This window comes from Malurus melanocephalus, unplaced genomic scaffold, assembly GCF_030028575.1.
Source record: "Malurus melanocephalus ecotype Western Australia unplaced genomic scaffold, MMel_1.1 scaffold_10, whole genome shotgun sequence".
NCBI lineage: Eukaryota > Metazoa > Chordata > Aves > Passeriformes > Maluridae > Malurus > Malurus melanocephalus.
This window is the reverse complement of record NW_026623242.1, coordinates 3,280,069-3,301,216: the sequence shown is the minus strand read 5'-3', so window position 1 is coordinate 3,301,216 and position 21,148 is coordinate 3,280,069. Positions and strand designations below refer to the sequence as shown.

Below are 21,148 nucleotides of genomic sequence, written 5' to 3'. Positions count from 1 at the left end.
CTAACACTTATGAAAGCGAGTCTCCAATAATACTTATTGATTATTCATTTTTTTAAATGAGTCAGCAGGTCACACATCTGCTTTTTTGAAAAGACTGTCTATTGTCCTATGAAAAGCAAAAGGTGAATCAAGCAAATTTCATTTAATTGAAAGAGCTTCCGGAAGTATGGTCTTACCATAGGGTGCCCTTCCAGCTAAAGGGTTTATTAATGGAGTTGGATTGCCACTTCCTTCCCTTCTGTTTCTGTCTGCTAGTGCTGGAAAATCTGAGAGGTCCAGTCCTGTCACATTTTCACTTCCATCTACAATAAAAACAGGTATTTTTAAATCCCTTATTTATTGTACTCAAAAGACTTCATTATGTATAAGGCAAATGTAGGATGTATTTTCTTTCAAGTTTATCTTTTATTCTTATTCTATAATTATTACAAATAACTAAAGTCTTGAGTTAAAAAAAAACTAGCCTAAGGAGCATCAGGATATTTGAAGTTTGCTTTTAAACAACAGCTAGTCAACAGCATTTAGTAAAGTCTATCTCTCTTGAATTAAAGACTGTACAGGTAAAATACAGGCAAAATTAGTTCTAGGTATTTATAGATTAGGTATTTAAATTTGTTTTAAATCTGTTTTAAATTTGAAGAGCTATCAAGAAGAAATTTGAGAGAATAACCCATATTAGCAGCAGCATCAGAGAGCTCTTTTGTCCTTGGTAAGACAAAGCTGAAGCAGCTGAAAAGCCAGTGCAGTGCAAGCTACATGGGAACACTTTTTGATTTGCAGCAGAAAATGCTACACAGGTGAGGCCAGAGCTTCAGTTCTGTAAAAATGTCACAATGTCCTAGGGAATGGCCAAACCCTTCCACTCTTGTGACATCACCAGCACCTCAAGTTGCTTCATATATGCAGCCACATACAGGAACATCAGCACACATGAACCTAAACCATTTATGCACAAGGATATTTTCCCCTCTCTAGTTCATCAAATTCAGGCAAAAAAGTAATTCCCAGAGAAAAATCACAACTTAAGCAATTGACTGAAAGGATCACATGATAAACCAGATGTTCAAAAGGAGTTTGAGATTAAAAAAAAAAAAACACCAACTTTCCCACTGGTTTTGCGTAGCTAATTTTTTCATAGAAAATAGATAAATCTTTTCTTCTCTGATATCCTTTTCAATTTCATAAGCTGTTTTGCATTTATAAGCAACTAGGTATAATCTACAGCCATGTGATGTACAGCAAGTACACTATGGAACTACTTTCGCTTAGTCTTCAAATATATTAAAATCCACTGCTGTGAAGCAGTACCAGTTTCCTAGCACTGTTCTTGGAATAGCATTTCTATGGARTAACAGAAAATTATTAGAAAGTTGCACTCCAACAGAACAACGTATTTTTAATCAGACTTAGTAAAAAAAAACTCCCTACTGTAGTTTAAGATCAAAATTAAACAGTAAACTCACCCGTTCCATTAAAAATGTTACTTGATAAGGAGTTATTCATTCCAAATGCCTGATTTCTGTTCATCCCAAATCCAGACATACTGTGAAAAAAAATCCAGGAAGTCAGACAAAAAGATATACACACTTTGTAATTTCCAGTGGAAGTCATTAAGAGGGGAAAAAAAWTTAAATTATTTCAAGCCTAAGCAACCCACATCAGCCTGAACTCGGTTTTTAATTATTTTCTGAAAACACTGAGCAGGGGCAACAGGCACTGCTCAATCAACTGAAATGACTTCAAAATCGCTCAGTTTTTTAATAGCCTTTGCTCTTAAGACATCTGTCAAAAATCAAGTTATGACAAACATGATCATTACTCAATAATTTCATATAGAGAAATTAATAAGCAGTAAATGCAGTAGTTAAAAGTCAGACTGTAATCCATTCATTGGCAGGTGGGAAGCTGGATCATGAAAACGACCAAGTTTGTCATGACTCATTTATAAACTGAACAGTTACAGTGTGCAATCATCACCATGTACACGTGGCATTACTCTGAGCAGAGGGATGGTCTCTGTCACACAAGGACACAAGCTAAAGTTTCATAGTTCAGCAAAAATGTTTGAAAACATCTAAATATCATATAAGACTACTGTGGTTGCACAGACACCTTCATAAATAATCTGCTTCATCCTGTGAGAGCCAGAGATGTTGAGAAGCCCAAAGGTAGGCCCCCAGCTGAGTGAAATTCTGAATGTCTACCCTGTGGGAAATCATAACATCCCTTTTTCCCCTGTAACAGGATGAAGGCTGATATTTTGGAAATGTCATAAATAATATATTAAATGCTTCCCTAGTGGATATTKTACCTATGTGAACTTTTTATACAGTTACAAGTCTGAAGCATTTAACTCTAATCTGAAATACCTTCAAATGCTTTCTATTCAAAAACCTAACCTAGAACCTTCCATCGTTCCAACCTGGCAACTCTTCAGAAAACCTTCTTAAAAGTCACATAATTCATCCACCTGACAAACAAATGCCATAATTTTTTTTCTCAAGAGTAATTTCAAAATTTTGTTAAACATATCAATTAGCCATTGGATATGTACTACTACTATACTTCCATAAGCCAATAAACTGTGGAATAAGAGCCTGTCATTGTTTCAAAGATATTTCCTTTCCAATTTGTGAAACTCGTAGCTTCTTGAAAGTGAGAAATGGGAACTGTAAAAGATGAGCATTTTCATTCAAATGCTCTACACACAGGGATTTCATTATCTACCTTACAGTTGAATGATATTTAAGCAAGTACTTTGTATATATGTATCAATATCCAGTATCATTGTCCTCTACAAATAGTTTTTAAGTACATTACTATTTCATCCTTTTGTGAATTGACATTTGTGAGAATTTGAAATTTGTGATCTCAAATTTCAAAGAAACTGTAAAATATGATATTATAATTTAAAATTATCATCTCTACTTGTTACCATAAAAGACAGAAAAGACAAATTCTGCATAGTCAGGCAAGATASTACAAAGTCTTTTCATACTTCAAGACCACAAACTACTATTACCAGATCCCTATTTGCTGTGATTGAGAAAAGTATCTATACAGATACRTCAGTGTGAAACTACAAAAGGAAACAACCTGATTAAGATTCAGAAAACTGTGACATTAGTTTCCACCTTCCTTTACCCATTCTGTAAAATACTAGATTGGGTTAGAGGTGGCATCTGACCACCATGAGCTTGTTTGTGCTCCAAGTGTCACTCCTCTAATGAAGGGCCCAAAAAGAGAAAAAGGACTAAACTGGGAKCACAGAGATCATGAGGTAATAGAATCAAGCCTCAAAAGCAGTCAGCCATGCTAAGCTGTGACTACACGTTAAATTATTAGAACTAAGACAGTACTGATTACATCTATCAGTATGAATGAAGCATAAACACATCACCGTTACAACAGTTAGAGCCTAATGATTTACGTTGTTAATAACCTGCCCAGAGCTAGAAAAAGAGAAAAAGCAATTGAGAAACTTTTGGCACCCAAATGAGCACTCAATCCTTAAACGAATGGCAAACCACTGCTTTCTGTATCATTCCAGAATTTAAACCAGAAAAATACTAGGTCCTTAGTGTGTGTCTGACTCAGTTTTACTATTCTTCCAGAATAACTATTGTGTTTTTAAATTYTGTCTTACCTCTTCCCAAAGTCATAGATGAACAGTTTTAAAACAGATGCATATGCTGATAATTCAAGATATGTATCAAAAATAAACATGGGAATATYTGAGAAACATCATATATTTTAAAGCAGATGCAGAAGAAATTTGAAAGTCAGAAACAGAATTCAGCTTAAAGGCCTCAAAGAGTTTATGAGAATATTACAAGGAGTTTCAAGGTTTAATGCCCAGACAAGAGCACATGAAGCAGCTTTCAAGATTTATTCTAATGTAATTATTTCCAGAGCAGCATGTCTAYGGCTGTACAGGGATGGTACAATTAAAGAGCCTTACCTGTTCACAGTAAAAGGTTGTCGAGAGGGTTGCTGCTTTGGCATACATATTATGCTTGGAGAGCTTCTGTTGGGGCTGCCTAACCCTGAACTGCTCATGCTGTTTGTCCTGCTGGGAATTCCAATGCCCTGACCAACCTGGGAGTGGTTCATCATATTCCTAGGATTCATAGGCAATATCCCCCTGAAAAAGAAAAAACATCCACAGAGATGAATCTGTACAACAGTATTTGGCTACTCATTTAGATTACTAATGCAGGATGGACTCCGAGTTGTTGCAACTTAATTTGTGCTTAGCGACCAAACAGCGCGCTTGGATTACTCTCTGTAATTAATGCAGTTCTGGATTTCTTCAGAAATACCAGATGACCCTTTACATAGTAGTCAACTCCTTTGTCATACTTAAGTATTATACATATGAAAAGGTGTTACAGCTCTTTTTTAATGAGCATTTCAGACATACTACCTTTATATTCTTATACGATGTATGATATAATACAAAATTTTAACTGTACAATGAAATAACAACCTCTTACRTTCTGAAGCAGAATTTGCCAGCAATCTGTCCTTTACATACAAAAATAAAATACTGTCTTACAGTAAATCCTTACTTTTTTATGGTATTATTTCCCTAACATAGGCAGTGGTCCACAGAACTACTTTTCTTTTTTACTTAATCAGACTGTAAAGTATGAGGCATAATATGCAGAACATTTAACAAGAGCTCTGCAGAAAGACACAATCGCAGAAATATCGGCTATCGATAAATACCTGCTCGGAGATGGAGGCGTGTGAAGTGACATTGTTGGTACCCCTGTTGTTGGCGTTACGTGGCTCGGTAACTGAGTGCCTTGTGATAAGCTGCGATTTAACTGAGGGGTATTGTTGCTCATTCCCCTCATTGGAAGGCCTAGTGCACCTATTGAAAAAAAATTCAGAGGGGTGGACATACAGAGCAATCAGGAACAAGGTCTTCTCCATCAAGTGTAGATGGAAACAATTTATKCTGACAACGTACAAAAAAGTGTAAAGACTGAAGGAAAGTGCAGTGTAAACACTAAGTCCTTGTTTGAATAGTAGAAACTCAATTATCAAATTTAGCCCCATTTTTGTGTAACTTTGGAAAGGTTCTTTAAGGGATTTCTGTATTTGAATTCACTAACAAAGTTTTGTTTCCTTTGAGACATATACTGTAGATAAAGGGCTGAATTTTGAGGGTTTTTTTATCAGAACATGAAAATCTACGAATCACCTCAAAAGAAGACAGCATTTTGGGAAACTCAATAACTGCACTCAAGAAATATGCTAATTACTTTCAAATAAATAAGCACATATTTGGCCAGTATTTAGAATGCTGATTTGTCTTGCTAAAAATTAAGCAAATATTTGATAAAAAAGGAAGTGATTGATATTTAATTACCAAAAACATTGTTTTTAAGACAACAAAAGTAACATCTGAGGCAAATTTTCTTTTTGCAGTTTAAGTTGCTTCTTATGGCAACAGTACTTTAGTGTCYGTGATCAACCTCATGAGAAAAGAAAGCAAGCAGAATTTTAACTGCCCTGTAAGTAGCATTAAATTAGCATTTAAAAACATACAGAAGGGTTTTAACAATGTAATCAGAGGTATTTTCTACACAAACAATTGTGTGTGACAGAATAAAGSAAACACTTCAGTGAGGTAAAAAAATAAATTACTTCAATTGAGAACAGCAGAAAATAAGAGGTTACTGCCTTGTTTCAAAATGTCCAAAAACTTTATGAAGTTTTTCATCGTTCTCCCATCACTTTTCTGTGTTTATGAAGCTTCAGAATTATGTTCAAAGACAAGAAAAAGTCATTTAGTGCAACATGGCAATAATAACAAATTTAGCACATAAAATAGGATAGCTGTCACAGTTCCTGTTGCTTTGGCATAAGGCTGCAGAGGTACACTGACAGAACTCAAAACCTTATCTTGCAGACCAAACAAAAGAAAATTATGATGGATTAGCACTCTCCCATGGTAGAAMACTCCTGCAGAAGAGCTGAATATACCATGGTTAAATACTAAGAATGCAAATAACAGACATAGCATATGGTCACATTATTACCATGGACAAGGTCTGCAGAAATCTCCCATTCAGTTTTCACACTGTAGAAACTGAGGTCTGTGTCCTACCCTACAATTTGCAATCTAGGGAGTATGCAAGAAAACTCAGTGTTCCAAACACCCAGATTTATCTCTACATGTTCAGATTAAGAGGTTGTGTGACTTGCTATAACAAGCATCCTAACATTCATTTAAAGTTGATTATATCGAAGCACTCACCATAAATATTTTGGCAATTTGCTGCATCAGAATAATTTCAATGAGCATAAATATTAATTAGAAATAATATTTCACGCTGATTAACAATTACATGGGATTTTAAAAATAAAATAGTACAGAAAAAATACATACACTTCCAAACTAGACAAAGCACACCAAAAAAACCACAATTAGGATATTCAAGCTAATTTTGTGTAAGAATCTCTTTTAGTAAAACTAGTTTTACATTGATGATTATTTCTTCTTGTGGGCTTTCTTTAAACTAGAATTTTTAATGATTAGGGTTGTTACAGTGAAGTAGAAACATATTCCTGGCAAGAAGGGGCAGTTGAAATATTTAATGTGACAAGAAAAAAAATCCCCAAACCCTTTTCTCTTACACTTTCTTTTTCCACCTTTCTAATTGAGATCTATGTGGGCTATGTTCGAGGCTGACTGACATGGCCGATTTCCTTCCTACTGGTCAAGTTTACATTAATGCTGTAACATGACATCTCGCTTAATGACTGACAGCTACCAATCACTGAAAGTGCATAGGCATTATCAGCTTTGTTTTTCCTAAACAGTATTTTAATCATAACCATGACTTCAACACAGAAGTTTCTTGCCCCTTTTTCCTCAAGATCTAGTAGAACCCGCCACCTGTTATTATTTATTTTCAACGTTTTAGGTATGTATGTCTCCTTGTTAGAGAGATTACATCCTAGACACAGCAACCAACTGAATGAAAAAGCAAGTTGATGAAAAAAGTTGACCTTAAAAAAAAAAAAAAAACATATAACTGTGACAAACAGAATGAATAAACTATTTTGGTGTCTGTACTCTGATAAGTCTGAAAGGTTCAATAGTGCCAGAATCAGCACCTAAAACACAGGAGCCAAACAAGACTCTCAGACTGGCTAGAAGCTGSTCATATAAATCTCAGTAGTATAATCAAAGGCAGTTTATATTACAGGCTCAGACATTAACAGCCACTGAGACAGGGAAAAAACTTACAAAAAAACACCACAAAAAAAACCCACAACAAAAAAAAAACCCCGAAATACAATGTATTTTTTAAACTATTTGAAGAAAGTGGAAATAAGTTGGGAAGGCCATGCATCTAGCCAACAAAGCTTTTAGTTCGTCCAGATAAAAATGTCCAGACTCTTTAAAGGACTCTGAAAACACTTTTTCTTGGAATTTGATTCAGATGCACTTAGCAAGACAGCAGAAAACATTCAGAAACATAGAGTGACAAAGGAGAGGTGATGCTCACAAGTTTTACCTGTGGAACTGTATCTAACTTTGATATTCTGAGTCACTGAATGCGCTCTCAGTTATAAGGAGGTTTAGTTCTTAATGCAAAGTTAGGTGGTCCTTAAATTAGCACTACACCTGACTGTTGCTCTATAGCTCTTCTATTGCAACAGTGTCCATATGACTGACAGATATATGAAATATTCAGGGTACCAGAAAGAAAAAAACAGTGATGAAGAGAGCAATAATCTTAATGGCATAGGTCTTTGCCAAATGCAAGTTGCCAAGCATGAATTCAATGTGCTCCTGTAGAGCATGAAATAGCAGTTATATTTAACGTACAATTTCCTTCAATTCCTTATACATTTTTCTGAACTAGGCTCATTTTGGCCTAGCTTTTTTCCATTAAGTTTTCCTTCAGAGAGTCTGTTAYGTCACAGACGTTTTTTACAGTATGGTTGTATTTGGATATTTAGCAGTTTACAGTGTCAATATATGACATTCTGCACACTAAACACTGCAAAAATGCATACTAAGCAAAGCAAAAATGGATCTTAAAATAATTGCACATAGGAGATGTACTGTCTTTTTTACAATCACCAGAAAACAAAGCCATCTGTATATTCCAGAGCGTCAAACTGTAACATATTTAGCATAAAATAAACACATAATTAATAAAAAGAATTCTTACTTTGTTGCCCGTATAAACTTGCCCCAAACTGAGACAGCTGACCTGATGTTGATGGTGATGCCAGCATCTAAAATATAAGAATAGAAGGTTATTAAAGACAAAAAGACATTGTGCTATCTTGCTGTGCAAGTTGACACACTATGTTATGCCACGAAAACCAAAACAACTGAGTACTTGTTCAAGTAATGAAAAATTTTAGAAACTCTTCAAAATATCTGCACAATAATACCTGTAGGAGTGTATTACATATCAGTAAGAATTTATGACTTTACTTGCATAAACGCAGATTTTTACTTGCAACAAAGAATAGAGAATATCTAAAAGCTTTCAGGTTTTCTATCCTTGCAGCTAGAAAACTCGTCATTACAAAAACARTACTCTAGTACTTAAATCAGAGGTCTTCTTCCTCTGCAAAACATGCCTCATACAACCAGATCAATTCCTGCTCAACAAGTGAAAGTTTTGTATTATCATTTATTATATCAGTGGATAGGTAGCAGCAAACAGATATGAATTTCAGGCAAGAGTCCAATGACAAAATTCTAATATACTGCCCTAAGGAACAGGACCTACAAATGTCAGAAGCAGTATTTCCTGCCCTATCATTCCCATTTTAAGAGAAATAATGTATTAACAAGTATCTCTATTAAACCTTTCTTTATCAACTTTCAGACACCACACCAGAAATGTGAAAAACCACAGAAACTCTTGGGAAGAGTATGATCTAAAAAAAACACCCCAACAATACAACCCCCCTCCCCCCAAAAAAAGAAAAAAAAAACAAACAAAAAAAGCCCGCAACAAASCAAAAAAAAACCAAACAAACAAAAATAAAATCACCGATCCCCCTCTATGAAGAAAGATGGATATTTGGCTTTGCATACCCTAGAAAGAAGGCTACCAATGGAGGCACCACATGATACCATATTTTCTGTAATTGTTCTAAGAGGAAAAGAATAAACTGTTCTCCATACCACTGAAGAAATGTAAAGAATTAATAAGTTTGAGAGACAGGACATATGCCTAACACTTGGAAAAAAACACCTTTGCAGTCTTAAGAGAAGTTAAAAACTGGAAACATCCATCCCTGGACCCTTTATGATTAGCTGTTCACCAACATTAGGTACTGCTGATTGTCCTCTTGGAGCAAGAAGAGTTAACAGCTGATCTAATCCATACATCCATCCACAAAGAACATGCTACTGGTACTTAGTAACAAATGGCTGCTTGTTTAGTGAATTCGTCTGGACTTGGACTGAAGTTTAAGTTGGTTTCAAGGAAAGGAATGTCTGGATTCTTAGACATAAGGTAATTTTAAGCTTTTTCTACTTGAGAGTAAAGAATTAAAATCAAAATAACTTCTACTGTGATAAACTTCAAATTGATTTGTTGATATCATCTAGACAGATGTAAAATTCAAACAAACCTTATAAACTGAATCTGCTAGTTGTCTATACTGGAGCCAAATCCAGATGGTAGAAATAAGAAAGAAGACATGCAGGGTAAGTCACTAAGTATCAAAAGCAGCATTCATATCTGTAAGTCACAAACTATTTATGATTTTTTGAATATATACAGAAGGCATGAAGAAAGAAATTGGAGCAGGCAATTAGTGTAGAACATCAGAAAATATATGAGAAATATTACCGCAACATACATTATACTCACACATATTAAGAACAAATATATTTGATAGTAAGCAACTACAGGAACAAACATCCACAGCAGCGTACACAAGAGGTTTGAAATAGCAAGAGAAGCTCTTCTTTCTTAGTGAAGAACTCATTATGAACAAAAACCCACTTTAAACAATGACCAGTGGCTTCCACTCAGCATTCATATAACCAGGTTCATAGGCTGTATCTGCATCAGCAAGTGATGCAGCCAGAAGGAAGTACATTTGTAAAAAAAGTTGGTTCTGGGGGCTTAACAGCTATTGTATGCATTCCTAACTAAAACACTTGATGCCATGAACTAGTAAGTAGGCCATTAGTAAGTAGCCCATGTCTGGCGCACTGCTGGAGCATCTCTTCCAACCTGTTTTCCTTCAGAAGGAATAAATTTCACTCACACTAATATTGCTCCGCAACATGAACCAAAGCATTCTGAAGTGGGGACACTTGGGAGACAAGATTTCAAAAGCACACTCCCCCCCTAAAATAAACAAGCTGACACAATAGTTTTTTAAGAAAGGAAAGACCAAGTAACACGGTGAGGTTAAGGAAACAKCTTTCAAGTTGGACAAACTGGAATGCTGCAAGGTGTGACAAATTCTATGGGAAAAAATGAGAGGCAGAAAACTGTAACACCCCTTCTGAGACAATGATAAAGACACAAGTTCAAAAATAAAAACCACAAACCAGACACATCAGGCAAAAAGTACGACCAGCTTTGGGACAGATAAGCAAAACAGTTCAGCCATAAAAGAATATCCCATAAGCACAGCTGCTCAGGGAATTAAAAAACAGCTGTGATGGCATGAGATATAACAAGCAGAAGATGGTACAGACCTCAGCATAAAAATCTTTTATTTATAATATTAATTTGGAGTAAAAAAAAAACATAATTAGAATATCCCTAAGAGGCACTACATTACTTTAAAGGGAGAAAAAAGAATCCCACCTTTTGTACAATGAGTATTACTCAATTTTTTAAATTCAGTTAAAAGCAGTAGCAAATAATATTTATTGAACACTGCATATTAGAAAGATGATTTTCTTTTGAAACATCACAAAGTAGATCACATCTATTGTGCCACTTACTTTCAYGTGAAAAGTTAATTGCAAAACCACTTGTAGAGAATTCTTTATAGAAAACTGTAATAAAGGCCAAGCATTAAATTCAGTAAGTCTGGTAACTTTATGTCATAACATACTTAGAACATCAAAGACAACAAGTCTCAAGAAGAAATCAATAAAAAATCCAGGGGATCCGTTCCAGGCAGATTAAATACAGCCTTTCTCAAATCTCATGGCGAAAAATACACTCTATGGGTATCTCACTTATTCCTACACTTATCTCTATTAAACACCACTTTCTGTCATATCTAAGTAAGGAGCAATTTAAAACTGTCTTGTTTTCCCATTATTTCCATACAATTTAGACCAACAACAAAAATGAAATTTAGCAAAATCTTGACCTACACTACCAGAACTTTGATTTGCATTCTAGGCCACTGAGTCATTATTTTAGTCTACTCAAACTTGGTCTACCAAAGTTAAGCTTCAAGATGAATGGTATTAGTAGTACTAAAAACATTCCTCCTRGCATTTTGCAATCATTATTTCATCGGACTGGGCTACTCGCTACATGACACAGAAAATGTAACAACTTGCAATTGTCACGGAAGTCACTTGAATTTCTTCTAGTCTACAGCAGCCAAAGGTCGGAACCTTAATAAAAACCAAAGCAGACTAAGCCTTAAGGTGACTAAAGCCTCTTCCAGTTGTTAAGACCTATTAAGCTTTACCCAATTATGTCASAATCTTAAGGGAAAAATGTTCAGAATTATAGCTGTAATAACCTACATCAATTTACCAGTGGTTAACAGCCACAAAACMCAGCACGGGATTTCTGCTTCTATTACAATGCTGTATCACCAAACTAGGCAGACTTTTTTTTCAATTACCTTTCCCCATGTTGTTATTAGGAGACAGCAGAGGCCTAAGACTTGCCTCTCCAATGAGACAAGTGAGTAAAAAAGACTTTGTGTAACGTGGAAAGTGCACGTTACTCTACCAGCATAGAGGAAAGACCAACATTCAGTATTGGCAGGCTGAAAAACATGGACACCATTTTACTCAAGAGTCTCAAACAGTGATAGTGCAATTTTGATCATAGAAAATTCTGCATCTAAACTCAAACCAGTGGATGATCCAAGTAGATGGCCCAGCTTTTCTGGACTGATCCACACAAAGAATCAATAAGTTGTTAGGGGCTATCAGACAATTTCCTATCCCTAGTGCTGAATGAGACTTTACTGTAACTGATTACATTTCTCTCGATCAGTTTACTGCAGCAAGTTTATTTCAGAGTCTTGAAAAAATCTTGAAGAAAACAGCATCAGGAAATGCTTAAAGTTGCCAGAACTGTGCAAAAAAACCGCTGCACTTTACAAGCCTCTTAGGGAGAGAGGAGAACATAGGCTGCAGCCTTCCTGAAGGCAGAGGGAGGTGGTGGGAGGCAGGTCCAGGGGCACAGCTGGCTGAACAGGTTCCTGCCTCCCCATGCACTGCAGCATCCTGCCTCTTCCAAGCAAAGCTCCAGCTCGGCCTGAGGACAGTGCCTGSCACCATCACTGCCATGATAGCACACCTCGGCAGGGTGGCACCAAGAAAACTCTGTAAAGCAATTCTGTGAAAGCTGCTACATTATGCAGTTATAGCCCAACGCTACTTCCYTAAACATGAGGTAAGCTGTAGCTAAAATATATTGATCTTGCACTATGAAGTCAACTCCTAGAAGCAAAATGTGTTAGAATAAGCAAGTTCTGGCCTGATAAATGATGGGTTTCTCACAAATGCAAACATCAGCATCRTTTTGTATTTACACTACTTTATTTCTAGTATCTGCCATCTGTGCTGCACTATTTAGTAACAACAGCTGACCCACAGCCTGAAAAGAAGAAAGTGTTACACTKACATACAAAAAGGTAATAAAACAAGTAAAAAAATAACAGATAAAAATACATATTTTTCTAGATTGATGGGGTTTTAGTAGTGTTACCAGTCCTCCTCTTTAATACAGCAYTCACAAAATTCCCATGTAACAAGAAAGTATTTCCAAATCTCAGTATGATAAATAAATTAAAACCTTATATACATGCATAAATACAGGTTATTACCTGCCAGTAAAAATTATTACTGATGGAAATAATTTGTGAAATATTAACTCAAATACAATACTGAAAAATAAATGAAATTTTATTCAGTCTTTCCTATTTCATAATTTCTGGTTCATTGTGATCTGCCAACACCTGGGAAGCACAAGGAGGTAGCACCACACTGTTGATGGTCCTAGAGGCAAGATGTTAGAGGCAAGATGTTGCTTTTGAATGACAATGACATTATCACTGTGAGGTTAACATGGCTACCCAAGTGAAATTCCAAAACCAAATTCTCCCTGTGTAAAGACATTATTTGATATTACAGTTTATCAATGGACCAAATGACTACTGAAAGCATGCTGAAAKATGCTATAAAAATGCCAAAGCAATTAAGAAGTAGGACAAAAAAGCATATATTTTATTTCAACTAAATAATTAGCTGCATACAAAAAACCAAAAACCAAACAAAATGCCCGCCCCTGAGCTCATAAACCATCAATATTACAAAACAGCATGTTCAATGAATGAGTTATTGGGTACAAAACCATAATTTTCCCCTTCTAGAAAAGGGAGATGATTTTATGCATGGAATTTATCTAGTTCAACGCATCACTTCAAAAGCTAAAGCTGACATACAAAAATTATTATACATTGTGAAGTGGAGATGCAGTAAAATAAATCTGCTAGATGAAGTGGAGATGAAACACACAGAAGTATAGAACACCTACCACCATTTAATTATTCTATAAAAAGTCTAAATACAAATTCAATCATAATGAAAATTATACTAGTCATCCACAGCAAAACTAATTTCCTTGTAACGTAATTACAAATTGTAAAGGGATGCGAACTACCTTATATTCAGATATATAGTTGTCAGATACATACTTGCATACTATGTGAAATAGTATAAAAACACATTTGTCTCTAAGCAAAATTAGTGTATGATGTATTATTTGGTAAACCCATTCAGGTGCAAATTTATAGAAAACACAGTAGAAGTGCATTCTGTATTTGAAACTTTTTGTTCTTTGAGCATACTGTATAACTTCCTCATGAAAAAGCACACTATAGGCAGAATGATAACAGGSTCTGAAAGGGAAATGCATTAAAACACAAAGTTCCTAAAATAGTTACTAATCTCATACCCAGCAAGTCCATCCAACTATTTTCATCAATGGCATTGCAATTTTCACATACTTAAAGCGTGTTTGTTTCCACTTGGTTTTTTGTTTTTTTTTGTTTTTTTGTTTTGCTTTGGGTCATTTTTTTCTTCTTTTGTAGATTGGTTGGGTTTTATTTTTAAAAAAACCCTATCATGTACGCAGTAATACATGCAAGGAATGGTTAATCACTCTTCTGGAAGGTGAAAAGCATCTCTGTTGCTTTGTAACTCACACTTCAAAGAGTGAAGCCTAAGCCATGTGTTTCACAAAACAGGCAGGGCAAACGTGCTCACTATTCAGTCAAACTTATAAGAAGGTTTATGTGCAAAGTAATGCACATGAAAATATTCATTTGCTATTTATAATTAAAGACGGTAACCTATTTATTTCTCAAAATAAACTTTTTTCTCCCTCCACAAATGAATCAAAACTACTCAGACAAGTTAGGTTAATGCACAGTATCTTTACTCAGACAACCAGCCTAAGTGTGAGTGCAACAACTGCTCCTGACACAAGAAGCTTTAGTGGGAATTCTTAAATGCATAAAACTCCATATGCTCATGAAGCATCTGAAGTAAAATTATGGCTAAGGCAAGATAGATACCTTAGGAAACAAGATACCATAGGGTTCCTCAGAGTCCTAAATTAATGGCATTAAAAAATCAACAATTCATCTGGAACAATGAGGTTCAGCAGTCTTAAAGACAGAGCTATCTCCAGAAGACTGACTAAACTCTTACATRGTTAGTTTAAAAAACTTAGAAATATTCTGGATCTCAATCACAATGGCAAGCTAAGCTTCCAGTGTTTTTTCTCTTGTAAAAGTACCATCTCTTTGTAAGGTCAAGTRTAAAACACAGTAAAGGTTCTATAAACCAGTTTAATAGAATCACAGTAAAAAAGGCCTTCGGCCACCCTTTGTTGTACCATCACCACTGACATCTGTGTTCATGCAGCTGTCTCATGCCAGAGGAGCCACTGAATTTGATCCATCAYAGGCATGCTTCAGCTCAGGACGAAGAAACCTCTGAAAAGCAGGCTCCCAGAATCAACAACTCATTTTGCTGTACTCAGTATCCAAATCTGAGGACTTTCTTGTGCTAGGGAGCTAGATAAACAGATGAAATGAGACAAATCTAATCTTCAGGCTAGATCTCACCTGCCACAATTAAACGTACAGATCAGAAGTATTACCACTACCTTACGGCAAGCATTTTACTACCTGTTGAACAACTGGGAATCTGTTGAGCAACTGGGAAAGAAAATGAACAGCAAAGGACTGGGCCAAGCTTTGAAAAAAACATTAACTGAAAAAATCTCATAACTTTCCTGATTGGGCTGATCTTCATAAAAATGCATGTCTGTCTACTGTCAGATTTATGACCACAGTTCAGAACAGCAGAAGGTGCTGTCATCTTCTATTCTCATGTACACATCTTCACTGAATTGGGCTAGATAGGTCAAACCTTGCGGAGCACTTCCTACATTCTCATACAGGAGAAATCAAAGAAATTCAGACTGAATGGGCCCAATCTTTTCTCTAAGGTCATCTGCATCCTTGTTTTGTTTATTTGATGACTGTAGYTACAGAAGTACATGAGGGCCTTGAGTTACCAATTTCTACCACTGTCTACTCTATCCAAATAGAAATACAGGTATCCATGAAATGTCCTGAAAATTATTTTGCTGAGTGCACGGACAGCTCAAGTTGCTAAAATGGCCACAAATAACCTCTGCAATTATTTTCTGGGTGCACAGTGCATCATCTTGACAATTTATATTACAAGGATCCCACCTGCTTCCAGCTAAAAGTTAAAACCATTTTCTTAATCTGTTCTGTGTTCTGAAAGTACTATAAAACACCTAATTTCTTTGCCAAAGGATTACTGACCTGGTTATCATGCACTGACCAAATGCAGAGAAATTCAGACAGAGCATTCATACATATATTGTTCCACTTCCCTAGTTAGCTCAGGAAGCATGATTATTCAAGGCAAAGCACCCTGCTTAGTAAAAAATAAGCATAAAATGGCTTGAGCAAGATGTAATCTCATCTAAGGAAACATAATTGTGGGCCTAAAATAACTTATCCAATCAGTATCCATATGATCTTGGAAGCAGTTGTGCATGTGAGTAGTCAGGCAACTTTTCCATTTCAATTACCGTATTAGTCCTGTTTATCTAGAAYTGCTTTCTCTAGTGAAAAACCAGGTAATTTAAAAGAAAACTTTTAGCTCTTAGCTATACTGAGGCTGAAATAAAAGTATTATGTCCAGTATTATTTGCTGCTAGTTCTTTCCCCGTGTAGAAAGTCTTTGAGGTTTAAGACAGGACTTGGCTTCACTTTGCTGTAAAAATAAAGTGAAAAAAAGTTTAGAAGTTTTTACAAATATCCCTGCAGTAGCAGTCTTTACTCCAAATTTTAAGAGGATTTCACCATTCCCTATGTTTCACTCCTTGTAGTATACATAACAACWGCAACAGTTCCTTGGAAAGCAGTAATTTCAAGATCAGAATCAGTAAAACTTCAATGAAGTGAAAAACAGAAAGGCCTAGTCATAYCCAGTATAAGAGTAAATCCTAAACAAGCTTTATCTGTTCCTGAAGAACAGTATTTAAGGAGGCTTACATCAAAACCATTCTATTTCCGTTTGAAGAACTCTAGATAAAAGAATCATAAATGAAGGACTCTGCATTTATATGTACATATACATGGAGAGAAAAAAATACCAACACTTAACTAATTTCTTACAGGTCAGTTGCAAAACCTTGCAACATTAAATTTTATCTGCTTTCAGTAGATATGAAGTGAAAATGAAAAAAAAAGAAATAATTTAAATTACAGTAAAACTGCACCTACTTTAGATAATGTAGGAGCAATTTACTGCTTTCCCCAGTATTTCTTCTACCTTTATTTTATTCCCATAGTAGATATAAAGACAAAGTGCTTCAAGATCTAGAATGCTGGAATTTTCCCCCCAGGTGTTCATAAAACTGAATCTAGGTTTTCAACATTAGTCTTTATTAGCTTACTTGGAGAAAATTCTGAGCAAGTTTATTTTAGCCTGTCAATACTGTAATCCAAACAAAAAAATCATTTATTTATTGTAATAAATATTTATTACAATAATATTGTAATAAAATATTAAATCATATTTATTGTACTCTCATATACAACATTTTTAGCAGAATTCTAGTTGAAAGACTATTTGAAAACATGGTTATTTTCAACAGTAAAAGGTTTTCAAAGCTACAAAAGAAGTTGGAAACTAAGAGAATGTAATAACCTATCCAACCTTTCTTATCTACTGTCAGCCAAATGAAACAGCAAATGGAACATGTAATACAGAATACACATTTAGCTACACATGAGTGATCAAAGGTGAACACTCAGTATTATCACCATAAATTTGTTTTGATAAAGTTACAAAAAATTACATGCAATAGCATGTAACAGTAGAAAATTTTGTAAGCATAAACTCAGAAAGTTGTAACAGTCAATAGTGAACCTACAGGGGCAAGAGGAACCTTAAAAGATTATTTGTACATAAATTTTTTACAAGTGTTGCATTTCCATTCTTCTATTTCCTTTTGGAATGACATCACTCTTCTGCCAACTACAGCAGGCTTCTACGACCCATTTAGGCCACYTCTCCCACAAGCTTTCAAAATTGCTCTTTTGTCACTCCTCATGTCTAGAACACCCACCTTCCTTCTCTTGGAGTGCCATTGTAAGATTCACTTCTGCAATTCTGCCTACAGAAAGAATAGGAAACTAAAATGCTCATTCACTGTGTCAACAATGTGCCAAGTCATTGGCTTTCACTGTGTACACTGTGCAGCATAGCATTTATCTCACTTTACCTTTCTTACTACACCATAATGATTTTATACCTTCAGTGCATCAAATCTAAAAACAGGGGTTTAATGTACAAAAACCACTTTGGGAAAATAGTGTCTATTGTTTTTCAGAGTGCTAGCTGCACCTCTCGGTGACCACAGAAAGGATGCATATTCAACTTCATAAATATTCCATTGTGCCTATGTGCATCTGTGGTACATGCACACATGTAATCAACATAAAGAGAAAAGAGAAGCCCATTTAGTTTTCTTTAAACAGTGCTGCATTTTAATCATTTGCTGGCTCACCTGAAACTTCCTTCCAAATTAATTTATGAAACTGAATTGGAAAGCTGCATTTACACTTTTTCTTTTGTTTCATTTTGTTTGAAAATTCTACTCTCTAAACCCATTTTCTTCTCTTTGAAAATCAGAACTAAAATTCAGTAAAGAGACTGTAGGAAATGCCTATGTTGATACAGAGTCAAGGTCTATCAAGACTATGTTCATGACTGCTATTAACTGTATTTCTGGACTGTCTTGGTGGCAGACTTGAAATGTTTGCACCTTTTTGAAAGTCTGAAGGAGTATAGTTTCTTTCTCAATTAGAAACAATATGTTGCCCATATATATTAAATGCAAGCCTGCCACATGAAGATATTACTGCCCTTCAGCTGACATGAACCTCAAGTCACGCTTTCAAGTCCTCCATGTATTTCCACTCCATACACAAGTAAATATTTTACTGCCTAATTTATTTAGCTTTGGTAAGAAGCAGCAGAGCTTCAATAATGCCAATGAAGTTTTAACACACAATTATCATTACCAAGGAAAAAAAAATGTTTAGGATTTACTAGTTTCATAACTTTGTGGCGTTACAAACAGGAGAATACCCACCTTGCAGTACTTCAGAAAACATACTGCACAATTCATTTTCAGAAATTAAAAATGACTGAAGATGCAAAATGCAAAACTATAACAAAAACCATGTGGAATGGGATGTAAGCACAAGATATAATCAATAACTCAATTTAAATTACAAATACAATTCTTCAGGATAAAAAAAAMCCCCAAACTTGCAAGTATATGGCTGAAGTTTACATGCATAAATTCACTAAAATTAAAGCACTTGCCACTGGAAACAGTTATGTACAGCTTAAATCTAAATGAAGCCCTTCCTCACATAGTTTCAGCTATGTGAAATGTATCTTGGTACTGAAAGGAGAAAAAATTAGCTTATTCAACTTACGTCTTTTTCTGACCGATGCGGAAACATCGATGATTGGCTGTAGTACATGTTCTCATCATGGTAGTCACCATCAACCCCCTCTACAAACTTCTTCCTTGAAGCACCAAACATGCTGTTTGTCACCTAAATAAGAAGAAAACTTTATTATATACCATACATGATTTAGTTTGCTACAAACTTGGTATRTATTTTAAATACATGTATGTAAGGATTGTTAAAAAACCTTGTTTCTAAATATCTGAAAATTCCTCTCAAAAATACTTTCTGTATATTGCCAATATAATGGTTCCTTCAAAAGCGATTTCCATGTGACATAAGCTCATATTCCAGAAACAACTGAGGTGGGGAGAGGGGACACGTTTCATTTTCTGGAAGGGTGTTTTTATGTTGATTATTTTTTGAGTTCCATAACCTTACCCCCAAGCTTATTTAAAACTACATATCAGAAAACAAAAGAGCAAACCCCCCTGGTTTTCCTACGCTCAGGTAGACATTTTCAACCTAAAAGGAAATCATTAAGGAAAATCCTTTAGAGCTTAGCCACATTAAAAGAAGTAACAAAAATAAAAGAGAAGAAAAAAAAAAATCTGAAATCACTTCCATGTCTCATCACCAGAACCCGGAAAACCAGCTTTCTACTTGGCCCCACTCAGATCCATGTTTAAGTAAGAGAAGGTTAAGCTTAACCACACTCAAGAATCTTATCACAGACTGGCAAAGTTACTGCAGATACCCATAAAATCCACTAGATTTTATTTTAACCTTACTCCCAGAAGGACACACACAGAGCCACTAAGACAGGAAATGGAAACTTAAGAAACAGCAAATCACACAGCTGGTCACAGAACCTTAATTCATTAGAAAATTTAATCCTGCAGCAAGGTCATACAATGTCACTAAAGCATCTAGTGCACACAGTGCATATTTATATACCTGACTTTGATTTAATCATCTGACTATGAAACTGTATCCCAGCACAGTGTGGGATAACCAAGCCCTGTTTTAACCTAACAGGTTAATGTTCAAACCAGAGAAGCGGCACACTGGGTTCAGCACAGAGCAGCTGTCTTGTACATATGGGGTTACTGGAGAGAGGGTAACCAACAGGATGATRATCAATCCTGAGCTACTGCCCTACATAACTTACCTTTACAAGGATTTTTGTCATCTTGAAAGATAAGGAAGCTAAGGTACAGTTAGCTAATGAAATGCTCTGAACCTTATGATTTACTATTTTCACTACAGGATTAGATAAACTTTAAAAACATAGAATTTTTAACATTTTTTGAAGAGTCACTTTGCACTACCTTAGGCTCATGCTTGAAACTTAAAGTTCAAAATAYTTATTTTGGTTGGCTGCAAGAAGAGTTACTTTTGGCCAGAAATCCTCTTGACAGAAATCCCTGCTGATACAAAATCACTGTGATATTCCACACAGTGTGGGTTATTCAAATTTCATCTTTACTAAKGAAGATTTCTAGGCAGTGTTTAAATGACATGGGTGTTCCTATACGGCTAACAAATAAACACCATGATTTCAAAGTCATAATACTCTTCAGTAAAAGTATTCAACACCTGGGATCCATTTAATACAGCTATATTCACCGAATGGTTCCAAAACATTTGACTAAACAAAAGTCTATTCCACTACTCCTACAAGGGGATTGCAGGTATTCAGACTACTGATATTCCAGAACAAATATAGAATCTGTTACAAACATATGAAGGATGGCATGTAAAGGTACTGCATACCTTTTCCACTTGTATTTTATGTTTTTACAAAATATGTGAAAATGTAAGGTCACAAAGTGCTAGAATGCATTCAGCTGACTTTCACACTTACAGTGAAGCTTTCATTACAGTGTAA

General features: G+C 35.3%; 1 protein-coding gene across 1 annotated transcript in view; it reads right to left on the bottom strand.

The window, feature by feature from the left end:
• Positions 1-19,404, bottom strand: part of CNOT2 (CCR4-NOT transcription complex subunit 2) — a 35,224-nt gene extending 15,820 nt beyond the window's left edge. Inside the window, exons 1-6 of the mRNA XM_057377701.1 lie at positions 19,282-19,404; positions 8,202-8,268; positions 4,732-4,879; positions 3,962-4,144; positions 1,464-1,543; positions 177-302 (exon numbers count right to left, since the gene is read on the bottom strand). Coding sequence (XP_057233684.1) covers positions 177-302; positions 1,464-1,543; positions 3,962-4,144; positions 4,732-4,879; positions 8,202-8,268; positions 19,282-19,392 — 715 coding nt within the window. The 5' untranslated portion in view covers positions 19,393-19,404. The remainder of the gene's footprint in view (positions 1-176; positions 303-1,463; positions 1,544-3,961; positions 4,145-4,731; positions 4,880-8,201; positions 8,269-19,281) is intronic.
• Between the last annotated feature and the right edge of the window lie 1,744 nt (positions 19,405-21,148).